The sequence below is a fragment of the Trichosurus vulpecula genome, chromosome 2 (assembly GCF_011100635.1).
Source record: "Trichosurus vulpecula isolate mTriVul1 chromosome 2, mTriVul1.pri, whole genome shotgun sequence".
NCBI classification, from domain to species: domain Eukaryota; kingdom Metazoa; phylum Chordata; class Mammalia; order Diprotodontia; family Phalangeridae; genus Trichosurus; species Trichosurus vulpecula.
In genome coordinates this window covers 26,482,019-26,498,160 of record NC_050574.1, presented here as the reverse complement: position 1 = coordinate 26,498,160, position 16,142 = coordinate 26,482,019, and the positions used below count along the sequence as shown (strand labels likewise).

At 44.9% G+C, this 16,142-nt stretch overlaps 1 protein-coding gene across 1 annotated transcript in view; it reads right to left on the bottom strand.

Annotated features, from left to right (window-relative positions):
* Positions 1-2,801: 2,801 nt before the first annotated feature.
* Positions 2,802-16,142, bottom strand: part of LOC118836308 (WAS/WASL-interacting protein family member 3-like) — a 34,537-nt gene continuing 21,196 nt past the window's right edge. Inside the window, exons 2-7 of the mRNA XM_036743639.1 lie at positions 5,481-5,581; positions 5,141-5,352; positions 4,792-5,002; positions 4,206-4,357; positions 3,372-3,635; positions 2,802-3,090 (exon numbers count right to left, since the gene is read on the bottom strand). Coding sequence (XP_036599534.1) covers positions 2,802-3,090; positions 3,372-3,635; positions 4,206-4,357; positions 4,792-5,002; positions 5,141-5,352; positions 5,481-5,581 — 1,229 coding nt within the window. The remainder of the gene's footprint in view (positions 3,091-3,371; positions 3,636-4,205; positions 4,358-4,791; positions 5,003-5,140; positions 5,353-5,480; positions 5,582-16,142) is intronic.

Sequence of the window (16,142 nt, the reverse complement as noted above, 5' to 3'; positions counted from 1 at the left end):
TGTGTGCTTGGCCAAAACCACTGGCTAGAGCAGACTTGAGAAGTTTACTATTGTCTTCGATGCCCTGGGCACTTTCTTGTAGCCTGTAGTCATGTGATGAGTTGCTCAGCTGTCAGAAACAGAGCTCTTTGCACTCAGGAACCCAAGTTTGTCACACTGGCGGAACAATAAATAGCACAGAAATTCTAAGGCAAGATACCCTGCCTCCTACCAGTCTCCAGGGATGTACTTTCAAGTTTAAGCCCTATCTGGTCCAAGGCGTGCCCTGGGGCCACAGATGCACAAACTACTGTCTTGCTCATTCTTAGAGAAGGTCGCCTTCTCTATGAGCTTATCCGAGGCCAGCAAAAAGGCAGTCCCTTGTACCCAAAGAGCAGAAGAGACCAATACCTTCTTGTTGTTAACGAGTAAGTTCTCTGATGGGTAGTGGACGCATCCAGTGTTTCCTTCGTGTATTACAACTGTAGTGATGGATGTCGCATGAGTCACTCGGGTTGCCTGCAAAGTGAGCCGGTAGTTTTGCCTGTTTCTCAAAATGCCATTTAAACTAGAATCTCTTGATGCACTCAGCTGGGGTTTGCAGCTGTGGATCAAGGTCACCTGTGGAACAGCTCAGTGAAGACCCACATGCCAAAACAGGGTAATATTACCACCACTCTCACTCATTTATTGCAGTAGGGAAAAGTAATTGAATTATGCCACACCCTACCAGCCAATTCCTTGGGTCTGTATGTTCATTCCAGAAAACAGTAACAACTCTAATGAACACCCACTGTTGTCTGCAAAATGCAAACTCAATCTTGTCAATAAGTTGTGTTCTTAAGGACAGATTTATTTTCTTGGGAAGAAAATTACAACAATATGGTGGATCATTTGGGCTTTGGATCAGCTTTTAAAATAGCCATCTCTAAAAAGAACATGAAATAGCCAAAGAAAAATAGAAATATCATAGATTTAGAGCTGGATGGGATCCTAGACACCTCACCCTCAACCTCTGCATTTTATAGATCTGAGGTAGATCAGGCAAAGAGGTTAAATCATTTCCCTGGATCAGCCAGCTTGCAAACACCTGAAATGTGATTTGAACTCAGATCTTCCTGGATCTAAATCCAATGACCTATCCACCACTGCCACTTCCTGTTGAGATGAAGGAAAGAGGGCCCTTCCTGCAGAGCTAACCAGGGGATATTGGGCGAAAAGGGAGCCAGATTTGGTGGTAGGGACTCATCCCTATTGGCTATTTTTTTCTGTTTTGAAGAAGATAGCTTGGTTGAGGTGGGAGGAACTGGGGATTGAGTCTGGAGGTGGATTAAAACAGCTAGTATTTATATAGCACTTTAAGGTTTGCGAAGCACAGTGCATAGCAGTATGACCATAAGCCCTTTTCACGCAAGGAGAGTCCTTTGTTTTGTGGCAGTAGCTGTTTGCAGAGTCTCTTTTTGCTTTCAGATCCAGATACCCCCACCCCATTTTTTATTTTTTGCAGCTCTGTTTCATAAGAATAGCTGATGGTCATGTAATCTTTTGAGGTTTACAAAGGGCTGTGCTACACCATATCCATTTTAGTCTCACAATAACCACGTGAAACAAGTACTACAGTTATTATTATGCCTATTTTACAGATGGAGAAACTGAGTCTCAGGAGTTAAATTGATTTGCCATGGCTCATACACAGCACAGTTTATGATCAGCCTGACAGTTCCCACTATATCACACTGGGATTCAAGGATGGGAAAGGGACTTCATTGTATTCCTATATTTTCCAGTTACTTGTTGTTTATAACACATACTTGTTATTTCCAAAAAGCATCCATTGGCCCGGCATTTGAGTAAAGCTAGGGGCTTGCCTTAGATTTGGGTTTGAGATCTTTCACCCCACGTATTTGTTCAGTAGTTCTAAGGGGGGGGGGCAAACTATTTGAACCATTCTCACTCCCATAGTCGCTGAGTAAATGGCAACATACAACAATGCACATCCTTTCTGGTAAGAGGGAATCATGAGGTGATCACCTATTACCTGGCATTATAATGTTCTCAAAGACCTCTTTGCAAACAGCTGGGAGGCTTGGATTTGTGTTCATAGAGCAGACAAAGATTGGGGGTGAAAGAAATTGAGACAAGGAACTTATCCAAGGTTGTACAAAGCATCAGAGGGTGGAACCAGGGCTCAGCAAACCTGCCACTGGGGGTTTTGCTGTGTATGTCATTTCTTTCGCAACAAAAGGACTATCGTTCTCAGTCACACCTCTCTCCTCTTTTTTTAACTGATTTGTGAGCAAAGGCTAGTGAATATTTCAGGGCAAGGCAAAGACAAAGAAGGACTGGTAGACTATAGCGAGTTGGAGACTACGAACTGCTGGAGTCAGTCTATTTATCTATCTATCTATCTATCTATCTAGTACTGTTGAAATTCTAGACTTTGAGGGTCGTTAGCTGAATGCCAGCTCAGAGCCACTCCAGGGTGGTGTTTGGGGATTATGGGGCTTGTGGTGGGGGTCGGGCTCCATCCTCTGGAGAATTTGGTTGAGGATAGGTATAGGGCCTGGTAAGAGACTCCAAAGACAAAAAAAGCTAGGCAAGAGATAACACCTTCATCCTGGTTTCTTCCTTCCTGAGCAGGCTCTGGTATCCTTCTAGGGGATGCCCTGTTCTGGCTAAAGGAAACTTTTCCCTGGCCCTGTCTCCTCTTTTTATCCTGCAGCCCATGCCTCACCTCCCCTTCGTTACCTCCCCCCTTGACCTCAACCCTCGCCCCCCCCCCCCGCCCCGACACACCATCATCCCTGCGTCTCCCATTTAGTCTACTGCCCACCCGGGAACCGGGTCGGAACCTCGATCTCCTCCACGTTCCATCCGGTTACCGTGGCAACACCATCCGGCGGAGCCAGACGGCCCAATCGGAATCTTCCATATCTCCGAAGCAGTGTCCAAGGTGGGGACGTGGGGGGACGAGGACAGGAATGAGGAAGGGGGCGGGAGGGGGACCCGTCTGGCAGGGGAGCTTGGACGATGCAAATAACCCTGCTCCCCAGGGTACAGGAGAACAGAAGAGAGGGTGGGGACCTAGAGCGGGGCAGGGGTCTCAGCCTCCTGTCAAGGGGGCGGAGGAAGGTCGAGTGACGCGAGACTGGGTTGGAGCAGGCGGAGTTGGGACCTGCTTGGGGGAGGTAGGAGGGGGCTGGATCCAGCAAGAGCAAAAGGCGGAGAAAAGGAGGAAGAGAGTCTAGGGCGGCTCACTGGGGCTGAAGCTGCCCGAGCGGCTCAGAGCCCCGGGAATCTCCGCTCCTCTCTTTGGAGAAAAGGCCCCCCCTCCCCACTCCCGGCTCTCTCTCCTCCTTCCTCTCGCAACGCAACTTCAGCTCGGAGCGCACCTCCCTCTCCCCGCCTCCTTCCCAGCCTCCCCAGCCTTAGACTGTGGAGAGCTCGCCCTCGGACAGACCGGGAAACTTGAGCCCCTTGGAGCGGCGCTGGGAAACCTGTCTCCTCTCCCCGACGGGCTGGCGCTGCAGTCTCCGAACCCCTCTTTCCTCTCTTCCACTCGGACTCGAACTCGACTGTTCACTAGTCGGCGAGGAAAGTCCTTCTCCTCGTCCACTTTTGCAGGCACATCAGGCTCCCCAGCCTCAGCAGACTCCCTAGGTCCAGGGGAGAAGGATCCTACCGCTAGAAAAATCTGCGAACTCCCGGAGCCTGCTCTTCTTGTCCTTCTTCCCTCCGCCCTCCGCCACGCATCTCTCTCCTCTCTACGTGGGGCTCAGGCTGAAACCCAGAACAACAAAACGCAGATCTCTCCCGACCGCTGCCTTTTCTCCTTTTCCCTCCCTCCCTCCTTCCTTTTTTTTTTTTTTTTCCTTTTCCTTTGGAGGAAAGATCCGTGGGCGCCTCAGAAACTACAGACTCTCCTAGAGACCACTTCGGAGCTAAAATAGATTCAGGGACGTGGGGTCTCCCTCGCCTCTCCGAACCTCCTCCCCAATCTCCAGCCAGCTATTGAAAGAACCAAAAACAACCCCCAGGCAAACCCAAGACCGTCTCGGGGAAGGGAATGTGGTGGTTTTGAGAACAGAAACCCCCTTTCTAGCTCCCAACTAATCTATGCAGCTATGTCTTCATTTATAGGCGCTTCTGCCTGGTCTAGGCTTCCCAACAGCTGAGACGCGCCCAGGACTGGGATGGAGCACTGCGCGGCGACTCTCTGATCCTACCTCCCGGCTGCCCAGGGAGCTAGCCGAGGGAGCGGAGCCGTCAGACGGAGCGCGGCGGGCGCGGACACTCGCAGCGAGTCGGGTCGGGGTGCTGGGGGTGGGGGGGCGGGGAGGCGCCGATGGACGGGGAGATGAAGGTCTGAGGCTCGGTTCTATGAAACGTGACCATGTGGATTAAACAGCTCTTAGGAATCAGGTGAGAAGTCCGGCGTGTGTGTGTGTGTGTGTGTGTGTGTGTGTGTGTGTGTCCGTTTGGGAGAGCTTGGGCAGTACTTTAATTAATGATCCATAAAGACTAAGCAGAAGATCCCTCTGCTGTCTTCCTTCTTTCTTCCTGGTGTCCGCCGGGGGCTTCTCGGCTAATGCCAAACCAAACGGGGAGGAGGGGAAAGCAGATCACTGAAGAGCTCAGCCCTGTTCTTAGGGGACTCTCTGCTCTCTCCGGCTCCGCCAGAGGCGAGGACGAACTAGAGCCCTTGAGGTAGCGGTTCCCAATTCTCCCTCAGGCGGCAGCGCAGTGTCCTGGCCAGCCGCCCCAGCCAGGCTCTTCTGCCAGTCCGATGTCACCTACCGGAGGGTCACTTACCAGCGGCCCCTGGGAGCTGGGGAATAGAACGAGCTGGGCTGAGAGGCCAGGGCTCCCAGCTCTGCGGAGCGCACTCCGGAAGGAGTTAGTAAATTCAACACCAAGCACTTGCCTAGGCGGCCCCCAGACCCTAAGCAGGGGTCCCTTGCGTAGCCCAGCCTTATTTGGGGCAGAGGCATGGAGCCGCCCTAGGTCACATGGGTGCGCATAGCTGTGGGCCCCGGGAACCCCTCAGGCAGAGGGGAGAGCACGGTAAAACGTGCATGCGATTCCCCGGACTTGAATGGGGTAGGGGGAAGCAGGGGCCAGGCATTCACAGTGGCATGTGATTCCCCAGCCACTCGTCCACCTTCGTGCACAGTCGCGTAGGTGATAGCGGGGACCTCCGCCGAGATCTCTGGAGTTAGCCAGGGCGCGGAGGACCCAGCTGCCTACCAGTAGAGTCACGGCTGGCTTCTGCTTCCGAGACAAACTTTGTCCTATATCCCCCCCAATGGCTAGCCTAGCCGCCAGTGCCCTGCTCTCCTGTGTTAGACCCTCGCAGTGGGGGATGGCTCGGGTCTGGAAAGGCCAAGTCTCAGCTAGCACCAAGGGTAGGGCCTAGGGACGCAGACGCGGCCGGCAGCCCTCAGAACCCGTCGGTGCGGAGCCTGGCGCGCGCCTCTGAGCCAGGCTGAGAGAGTGCGAACCCTGGCTGAGGAGGGCGGGGGCGGGGGCGGGGGCGGAGGCGGAGGCATGCAAGCCAACTTGTCCTTCCGCAGTTTGTCCACTGGGATGCACTGCACTCCCGCTTTGGGGAGAAACCCATGAGAAGGAAGGAGGCTGAGACAGGAACACTGGCCCGTCCTTCCCTTCCCCCCACCCCCGCCCAAACCCCACCGGCAACGGGGTGGGGGGGGGGAGGGGAACTGGACCCTGGGTAGGCTCTAATTTGGGGTAGAGATTTTGAGAAAATGGAAGGAAAGGGTTTGGGGCACTTCCCAAGATACTAAAGCTGTTCTTTTTTATTTTCGAAAATCCAGGCTCCCCCCAAATTATTTAAATGCTATTGCCTTTATAATAATAATTTTTAAAAATCCCGCAAATGTCACTATTTGCCTTTATCCTGAAGCGTCCTTTTTTCTCATCCTTCTACCTAGTGCCCTTTCCAGGGGTCTGGGTTGAAGCAGGAATCTCATTCGCTCACTTGGGTTTCAAAGGGTTAAATAATGAAGCCGATTGGATTGAGTATTGGCTGGAAGAGGAATCGATACTGATGAGAGCTGCTAGATAAGCAGTCAGACATTGGGGAGGGCCGGTCCAGCAGCAGACACACTGGAGTTGCTTGTATTCGTCTCTGCTCTGTCCTCATTTTACAACAGTATCCTAATTATTGGTTTATTTTGTTGGATGTTACACTTTCTGGCTCCTAATGGCTGAGGTCCCTCTCCGAGCCCAGAGGTTTTGGGTCTTGGGAAAGAAGCTGATTATTCAACCTTCATCTCATTCGCATTTTGTCTTTTCTGACAGACATTCTCCTAGCCAATAATCCATGCATTTTTGGTTAGTTTAGGAAGTCATTTGGAGTGAAGTTCTATTTAGGATTGTTAAACTGCTAGATCGATGTACCTCTGCACTTTTATAAGGAGGGAAGAAAGCTGGTGTGGTGTGGTGGTGGTGGTGGTGGTGATGATGATGATGATGGTGGTGGTGTGTGTGTGTGTGTGTGTGTGTGTGTGTGTGTACGGGGGCATGTAATTCATTCTAAAGATGGGTGAGTCTATTTGTTTCAAAACAACACTTCTAATGTACATACTAAGTGATATAAAATTGGGGGTTTTCCTTTAGAAAATGGGACTTTGGCATCATCTTTAAAAACATCTCTAAGGCATTTTGAAAGGACACGTTTTCTTCCCAGTTTCTTCTAAGGGATTGTTGTTGAATCCAAGGATAGATTTCAGCTTGCCTAAATGCTGACATCCTGAGATAATATAAATGCCATTTCCCCATCATCTTTCAGTGAACCAAGGTTTGCAATAGGCATATGTGCCTATTTAAATACTAACTAGGACTCTATTGTGTGTCAAGGTCACAAGAGGCATTTTTACAGTTGAAATGGGTTTGTGGTCAGCTAGCTAAGTTTTTTTTTTACCCCCCCCCCTTTTTGGGAGCAATGCCTCTGCTCATGAGGATAACATTGTAAACCCACCCACCCCCAGCCCAAGTGGTGGTTAAGATAGAGTCAGCAAAGCATGGAGAAAGGCAATGAACTGATGTCTTTGATGGATGGCTCAGCTCTCCCTGGACTGTTTGGCTCCAGTTTCTAGGATTGAGCAGTTTGAGGACTTGATGGGATTAGTTGGTTTGTGACCTGTGAGCTGAAGCATAAGCATAAGAAAGATCCTGAAGGAGAAGGAGGTGGAGGTAGAGGAGGGGGAGGAGGGGTAGGGAGAGGAGGAATGGAGGAGGGAGAGAAGGAGGAGGGGAAGAAAAGGAGAGGGAGGAATGGAGGAGGGAGAGAAGGAGGAGGAAGGAAACAAGGGGGAAGGGAGGAGGGAGAAAAAGAGGAGGAGGGGGAGGCAGCCTGAGGATTGAGTCTTTCCAGAGCTAAGTTGTTTTAGTGCCATTCAAAACAAAACAAAACAAAATAAAAAATAGGTCTAGAAAGAAACTTCCCACCAATTCTAATCAAGCAACTCTCCTGGATTGCTTAGTGAGTTTTAATTTGATTATGAATGCTCTTTGTTTATTCAATTTGGGATATGGAGATTATCAGGGGACTTAAGAGCTCTCTGGGCCTTTGCTCCTATTTGTGAAAGGAATCTTTAGCTTTAGATGCCAGACAATTTAACAAATATCCTGGAACAGGTGAATCCCATAGCTCTTATCCTAAACCTAATCTTACAGGCTAACACCTTTATTTCAGAATGGGAACTGGCTATATTCCCCCAATATGTGTGGTCTGGAGGTCCCGATACTTTTATGATGTATGCTGAATTTCCATCCCAGAATAAGTCTTCTTTCCCCAGAGGAATTCCTGCGGAGAACCCCCTTTGGATAACCTGTGGGCGGGAACACTGGTCTGGAGGTTCCTGTAATGACAAAATTAGAAATGATTGAGTTCTGGGCATCACCACCATTCTCTGTAAATCCAGACAGCAGCTGGCATTGTAAAGCTTGACTTTTAGTCTTTGAATCGAGTGTTCCTTCCATAAACATCCTCATCCCAGTAAATCCAGGCTGTTTCTGATGCTGCTGAAGGTGAAATTGATCACAGAGTTCATCTAGTGCCATTGATAATGACACTTATGAGTGGACAATCCTTCTTGAGTAAAGCCCACTTTTATGCAGCCACTAAACCTGATGGTAACCCATCCCCTTCCCTTCCTTGCAGCCTCAAGCCTACTCCCTGGGCCCCACCTGGGAAATTGTTGCTAGGCAAGGGGGATGTATCATTTTCTCAGGAGATGAAAAAGAGTGAAATTCTTCCTGGAGCTTTTCTTATCTGTCTTTTATTAGGTGGATTCAATAAGGGGACAAAGCTCCATTCAAAGCTCCTAAGGTCTTTGAGATTCTCTCTCTCTCTCTCTCTCTCTCTCTCTCTCTCTCTCTCTCTGTCTCTCTGTCTCTCTCTCTGTCTCTCTGTCTCTCTCTCTCTCTCTCTCTCTCTCTCTCTCTCTGTCTCTCTCTCTCATTTCTGATTGTTGATAATTGGGATGGTGATGAAGCAGGCTTCGTGTCTTATACGACAACACTGACTTGGGGTTCAGTAATATCATTTGCCATGGGTTGTGGACTAGAGATTCCAAGATCTCCTTGAACTATCTTTTGGGGAAAATAAAGGGGGCATTGTATCTCAACCACGTCAATAAAAATTATATCCTGTATCATCCTGTGGGCAAATACAAAATTGACTGTATCCAGTGGCCGGTCATCTGCTAAGCTTCTGTACCATGTTTGGGGTTAGAGAACAGTCATCTGTTTAAAATAAGTAGTTGCTAAATTTTCTTCAAAGGGTAACAAGTCAGCAGAGACCAAACTGATGTAAAGATTAGCACTGAAAGCCAAATATATCTTTGATCTAGATTTTTTGTGTTTGAAGTCTGGCTCGAGAGGGTTTCATCTTCCCTAATGCCAATTAGACAAAAATGGCATGGAGGCAAAAGAATTGCTGCTGGCCAAATGAAGCAATCCAATTAAACCTGGGGGAAAAGAGCACTAGATTGGGGGGCCAAAGGACTGGGTTCTAATTCCAACTTTACTATGGACAAGTCAGTTAAAAACTCTGGACCTCAGGGGAGTAAGAGCCTGGACATAGTCAGGAAGATCTGAGTTCAAACCTTCCCTCACACATGTACTAGCTTGATGACCCTAGGAAAGTCACTTAACCTCTGTCTGAGAGTTTCTTCAACTGTAAAATGGGGATAATGATAGCATCTACTTACCAGGGTTGTTGAGAAACTATGTACACTTTTCGAATACCATGTAAATTCTAGTTATTATTAAAGCAGGGAAAGGGTGTTGGCCTGACTGTGTACCTACATGTGCACTCTTGTTATGCAATGTAAATTTCTTTATATCTGGGACCTCTCCTTCTCTTTCTTCTCCCCTCTTCTTGTCTTTTAGTTATTGCATCCCAATGTGTAGCATACTACCTGGCACATATCATTCTCTTAATAAATGTTTCTTATTTGGTTGGTCATTGAAGCCCCCATCAATAACTTAATAGGTCATCTTTTAAAGAATTGCTTGAGGATCAGAGAGGTTAAGTGACCTGTCTGAGGTCACACAGGAAGAGTCAGAAGGCAGCATTTGAATTCCAATTCCAGCATCTAATCCACTACCCTATGGTGCCTCTTTTAAAACCTTGCTGGATATGTGTGAAAAACACCAAATTCAAGTATCCTTTCGAGGAGAGAGGAAACTGGTGAATCAAATTTTCCTGGCCCCTAAAAGAATCAACTCTCAAGGCCCCAGCAGGGCACCAGTGACCACATATGGTGATGTGTCCTCCACAACAGGTCTAGTAGGTACTGGGAAGAACAGGCTACCTTAGTCACTTCCCCATCTCTCCAGTATATTCTCTAGCTGCAACACAATACAAACGCCCTGCTGTTTCTCTGGAGCTGAGTCCCCAAAGCCCTTTACAGATGAACCACTGAGAACATTCGCTTCACCCAGTGCCAGGGAGGAATGAAGCAGCTGCCTAACTGTCTTGTAGCGATCGGACTCAGCAGCAGGGCAGGAAGGGAGCAGGCTCAGGCTTAATTAGAACAAGGAGGAAAGGGGAAGGAGGCACAGTGAAGTCTCTCAGTCTGGAGTTTCACTGAGGCTCCCTATTCCTCTTCTGAAGAGTCCCTGGGGACTTTGAATAGCCAGAGGGCCAGGCTTTATCTATGGGTTTTAATGGTTAACACATTGAAATTCTCCCAAATCAGTCCTGAGTAAGGAAATCTTACACATTGTCTTTGAGGTGGGGTTGCTTCATTAGCAACAGGAAAACCTGCCCAGAGGTGGCTGGCATATTTAAGAAATCCTGTACTTTGCCCTTCTGCTAACTTTTATTGCTTGGAGTCCTGGGGAGTTGGGGGAGCTGGCTCCTGCAGCCTCCTTTCTATTAAGGCTCCACTCCACTGAGCTCCTTCAAAAATGCTGATTTAATCTGGGTCCAGGAGAGGTTTTAAACACAGCCTTTCCTCTGCTAGTGGTTTATACACCTTTATCCTAGACAACACTGATTTTAAGTTTACCAGGGTTTCCTAGCAAATGAGATGATGTAGAGGTATGATCTTCCCCCCTCTCCTTTCCTCTTTACCCTTTTAATGATATAATGGAAAGAGCACTGGCTCTGAAATCATAATGATTCTCAAGCCCTGCATGGAACACTTCTTACCTATGTAGCCTTAGGGCACGCTACGCCACTTCCTGAGGTCTCAGTTTCCTTATCTGTAAAATGAAGAGATCAAACCAGATAGCCTCTGCAGTCCTTACCAGCTCTGGATCTGATTCTAGGTCCAACGACTTGTAGGAAGTCACACAAGAAATAAGTGATAGAGCTGAACTTTGAACCCAGATCCTCTGACTCCAAATCAGACACTTCTCCCACTATACCATATGATTAGCCTTCTCTTTTCTCATCTATAGTGTCTTTTATGCCACTTCTTATTTAAAGATCATTGTTTGCCCTGCTGCCCACCCCTCCCCCCATATATATATGTATATATAGCTATCTCTATCTGTCTATCTATCTATCTATCTATCTATCTATCTATCTATCTATCTGTCTGTCTGTCTAGCTGTCTGTCTGTCTACTTAAATCCACCATGCCCCTTTCTGGTGATTATTCTACTCAAGTACTTCAGAGATATGTTTTATATGTTTTTTTATGTATTGTTTTTATGTTTTCTCTCTAGTGGTACAGGATATTTCTTGACCATTACAGGTCAGAAACCTTCTGTAACTTTTAGTCTTTCAGAGTTTCCATGGCCAAGTCACCTCCAAATTCACCCATCCACTTTTTCTTCCTTCCTTCTTTCTTCTTTCCTCCCTTTCTTCTTCCTTTCCCCTTCCTCCCTCCCTTCCTTCTTCTTTCCTCCCCCTTTTCCTCCTTTCCTTCTTCCCTCCCTTCCTTCTTTCCTCTCTCCCTCCTTCCTTCCACCCTTCTTTCCTGTCTCTTCCTCTTTTCCCCCCTCCCTCCCTGTTTCCTTCCTTCCTTCTTCTCTCTACACCCCTCCATTTTTTATCTTTTGTACAAAAATTGATTGCAAACCTACCAGGTGTGAACACCCTATACTAGGAACCATGGATGCACTTATGAATGCAATGTGAGCCTTGTTTTCAAGGAGTCCATTGTATGGTGGGAGAGAGGAGATGGAAGTAGAATGATGTAATGGAAAAAGCATTAGATTTAGTATGAGAGGTCCTAGGTTTTCAACTTCCTTCTGCTTATGAACAATGTGAATGCCAATGAGCCTGTGTATGTCTTGAGGCCTCCTTTATAGAAAAAAAAAAAAAACAAAACAAACAAAAAAAACAAACCAGAAGGTTAGACCAAATGATTTCTGAGGTTCTTTCCAACCTTTATGTTACCGTGAACTACTTTGTAGCACAGAATGGCATATGTCATATGAATGTTAAGAAGCAAGCAAGTATTATTTTAGAGAGTAATTGTTGATCCTAGAATCCTGTCTTCTCAGATCCAGAAGGGAACTCAGAAGCCATTGATCCCAATCCCCAAAAGAACAAGGATCCGTTCTACAACACACCTAGGCTCTGCTTGAAGACCTCAAGGGATGGAGCCTATTACTTCCTGATGCAGTCCATTCTACTTTTAGAGAGTTGTAATTGTTAGGAAGTTATTTTTATCAAGGCTAAATTTGCTTTTTTGTAGCTCCCACCCATTGTCTTTTGGGGCCAACCAGGCAAAGTTTAATTTCTCTCCCATATGAAAGTCCTTTATATACTTCAAAATAACTTTCGTGTATGCTTGAACTGCACCCCTACCCCCAATAAACATCTCTAATTTCTTTAATTAGTACACATATAGCACAGACTCAAGTTCCTTCTCCAATCTGGCTCTACTTCTCTGGATACTCTCTAGTTTATCAATGTCCATCTTAAAATACATTATTCATAATTGAACAGAATATTCCAGATTTAGTCTGCCTAAGGCAGAGAACAATGGGACTATCTATTATCTCCCTAGCCCTACACACTAGGCCTCTCTTAACCCAGCCTAAGATTTATTAACTTTCTTAGTAGCCACATCATATATTTGATGCCTCCTGAGCTCAAAGCCCACTAAACCCCCTGGGTCATTTTCAAGTCAACTCCCATCTAACCAAACATTCCCCATCTTATACTTTTGAGATTGATTGTTTGAACCCAAATGCAACACTTTACATTTATTCCCATTGGATGTCAAAGAATCTCATAGTCAAAGAAAACCTCAGAAATGTCTAACTCATTCCTAAACAAGGACCCTATCTCAATCATCACTAAGAAATGATCATCTAATGTTTGTATGAAGAATTTCAGGGATGGGGAACTCACTCTCATGAGGCAACTCATTTCACTTTACTTGAAAAGCTTTCTTTTAGGAAAGCCCTCATATCTAGCTCAAATCTACCTCTCCCAATTTAATGATGGTTCATATTTATATAGCTTAGTCTTAAGCTATGTCAACTACGTAGTTTAAGGTTTTCAAAGCTCTTTACATATATTAGTTGACTCTCAAGATGACCCTGCTGAGCATGTGAGGTAGAAATTAAACCTAAGTCTTTTTAATTTCAAGTTTGGCATTCTATTCAACACATACTATGCTTCCCATTTGCCTAATGGTCCTAATTCTTGCCTTTGAATTAAAGCAGATCAAGTCTAGTTACTCTTCACACATCAGTACCCTAGAGTACCTAATGATAGATAAGCCATGACCTCTCCAGACTAAACAACCCAGCCATTCATGGTAAAATACAGTATCTATTTCTCTCATCATACTTCCTTTTTCTGGTCATATTCCAGTTTGTCAATGTTCTTGCTACACTGTGCTATCCAGTGCTGAACAAAAGATAGTTGGAGTCTGACCAAAAGAGAGAACCCTGAGATTTCAGATGTGTAAACTGAAGCTCAGGAAAGTTAAATGATTTGGTCTGGGTCACACAGCTATCATGTGTTCATGGTAGGATTTGAGCCCAGCACTCTTTTCAAACCCCCAGTCCTTTTCATTGAATCTTACTGCCTCAAGAATACCTGAGTGTTTCTGCTTCAGCCATAAGTATATAAATGAAACTTTTAAATGAAAACCCCCAAGTAAAAAGAAAAAAAAGAAAAGTGCCATCCATTGAGGTAAGTATTTGCCTACATGAAATAAATATGTGAATAGCCCTACAGTCAAAGAACTGAAACTCATAACTAGCTTTAAAAGAGGCAATCATTCTGTTTCAAGCTTATTAATATGTGCTATTTTTTGAAGATCTGTAGGGAGAAGGCCTCTTCTCTTATGGAGACTATCTCTAAATGCTGTTGAGCTGGTAAGACAATCTTGATCATTCTCATAACAGAGATTGAGATAGAAGAAAATCCTTTCATATGAGTAATTCATCCACCACTGGTAATTATAGTGCCTAATTCTCAATGTGTCCTAGCTGATCATATATGGTAGCCTCTCTTCAAATACTCTTATGAATCTGTGATCTCACTTAACTTGCAACTACACATATTGTAAAATCCCTATGCCCTGTGATATTCTTATCCATGTCTTCCCATAAGCCTCATTGGTCTTGTAGCCTTCCTCATTTTGTCTTGATATTATGAAGTATACAGTTTAGATGTCCCTGGTGACATCATTCGTTTGCATTTGTCTTTGAAGATCTTGGTTTTCTCTGTGTTATAGCCTGATCATCCATTCCTGGAGCTTCTTGCCCTCTGAGTGATACTAATATTTAAATCTTTTCAGACTATTATATTCTATGATTCATAGCTATGTTATACCAGTTATATGTTGAGATTTAAAAGTTGGACATTTGTTTCTAGGAGAAGTTTGGGGCCATCAAAGGAGCTTTGTAATTTTATGAAGGCAACAAAGCCTAATTTCCTATCTAATTCTGAACCCAACTAATTGTTTACTTGTAATACCTAAGATGTATCTCTATTTCATCTATCTCTCTATGTCTATCCATGTCTATATCTGTATCTATATCATCTCTATCTCATCTCTTTCTTGATCTCTCTCTATTCATGTTATCATTAATAATAATAGCAACTATTATATATATAATGTATATATAACATTCTAAAATTTGCGTATTATGTATATTATCTCATTTTATCATCTATCTATCCATGTATTTATCCATTCATTTATCAATCAATCAATCTATCCTGGTGGATGATTTCTGCAGGTTGTCCATAATCTAGAAACTAGTCATTGCTCATCCACTTGATTTTTTTCTATGTGGATGGTTAGTGCAAACTCTTTGGAATGCTTATCAATCTCCTCCCAGAGAATTTGCATTATTTTGAGGCTTGATGTAAGCAACAAAATGTCATCTGGAAAGAGGAACAAATGAAGGATGCCACTTCTACTGGATAGAGATTAGAATCTTGTGTTTCTGGTATGAGTCTGTTGGAAGGTCTGTTTAAGTGAAGAAGCAAAATCTTTGAGTTCTCAGGTGGCACACATTTTAAATAACTCCATCTATAAAACTTTTGAATTTGTAGCATTGATTTCAAAAAGCACTGATTCATTTTGTATCCTCTAGTACCTTACAATAAAGACATTTTCAGGCTAGAGGAGGCCAGTTGATATCTACCGGTAAAATGTGATGGTACATAGCACAGCTCCATTTGACAATGCAAGGCATCAGGAAAAACCTATCAGTTTGGGTACCAGGTAATATGTGTGTGTGTATATATGTGTGCATATGTATATGTATATATATATATATATATGTGTGTGTGTGTGTGTGTGTGTGTGTATATGTACATACACATATACACATACATATATCTATATTCATATGTATGATTGTGTACATATATGTATATGTATATATATATACACACACAGAAAAAGAGAGAGAGAGACAGAGAAGACACATAGAGACAGAGATAGACAGACAGAAAGACAGAGATTCAAAGACAGACACAAAGACAGAAAGACACAGAGATAGACAGAAAAGAGACACAGAATAAGAGAACAGCAATAGCTAAATGCCATCTTCCTAGGGAGCAGACAACACCAACACTGATAGTAAAAGGGGTGTGTGTGTGTGTGTGTGTGTGTGTGAGAGAGAGAGAGAGAGAGAGAGAGAGAGAGAGAGAGAGAAAGAGAGAGATGGGGGGGGGTTCTAAGAGTGCTGAATTCATCAATTGTTTCATATTGTGGCCAGGTTTTTTTTGGGGGGGGTGATAATTCTTTCTGCCATTCACAGCCTCTTGGCAAGAGAAGAGACCCCAGGGGCAGTCAAATGCAATCCATTCCTTAAACAGAATTCTTTCTCTGAGTGGTCATTCAGACCCTGTTTGATGCCCTTTAGTGAGTGGGAATCTACTGAATCTCCCACCAGCCTGTCCAACTTTGAGACAGACCTGACTATCAGGAAGTTATTCTTCATATGCAATCAAAGTCTGCCTGTCAGAATAAGTCTCCTCTGTCTTCCTGTGACAACCTTTGAAAACTTGAAGAGAGCCAACCTGACATACTTTTCTGTCTCCATCCTCTAGGTCCCAAGTATTCTTTAAGTTAAAAAAAATTCTAAAAATGAAACCTTATGAAACAGAGACCACATTCATAATATTCTGTAGCCTGGGTGAGGAGGCACTTAGAATTGGGGAATAAAGGCAGCAATCTCTCTGTAGTAGATCAATGGCGA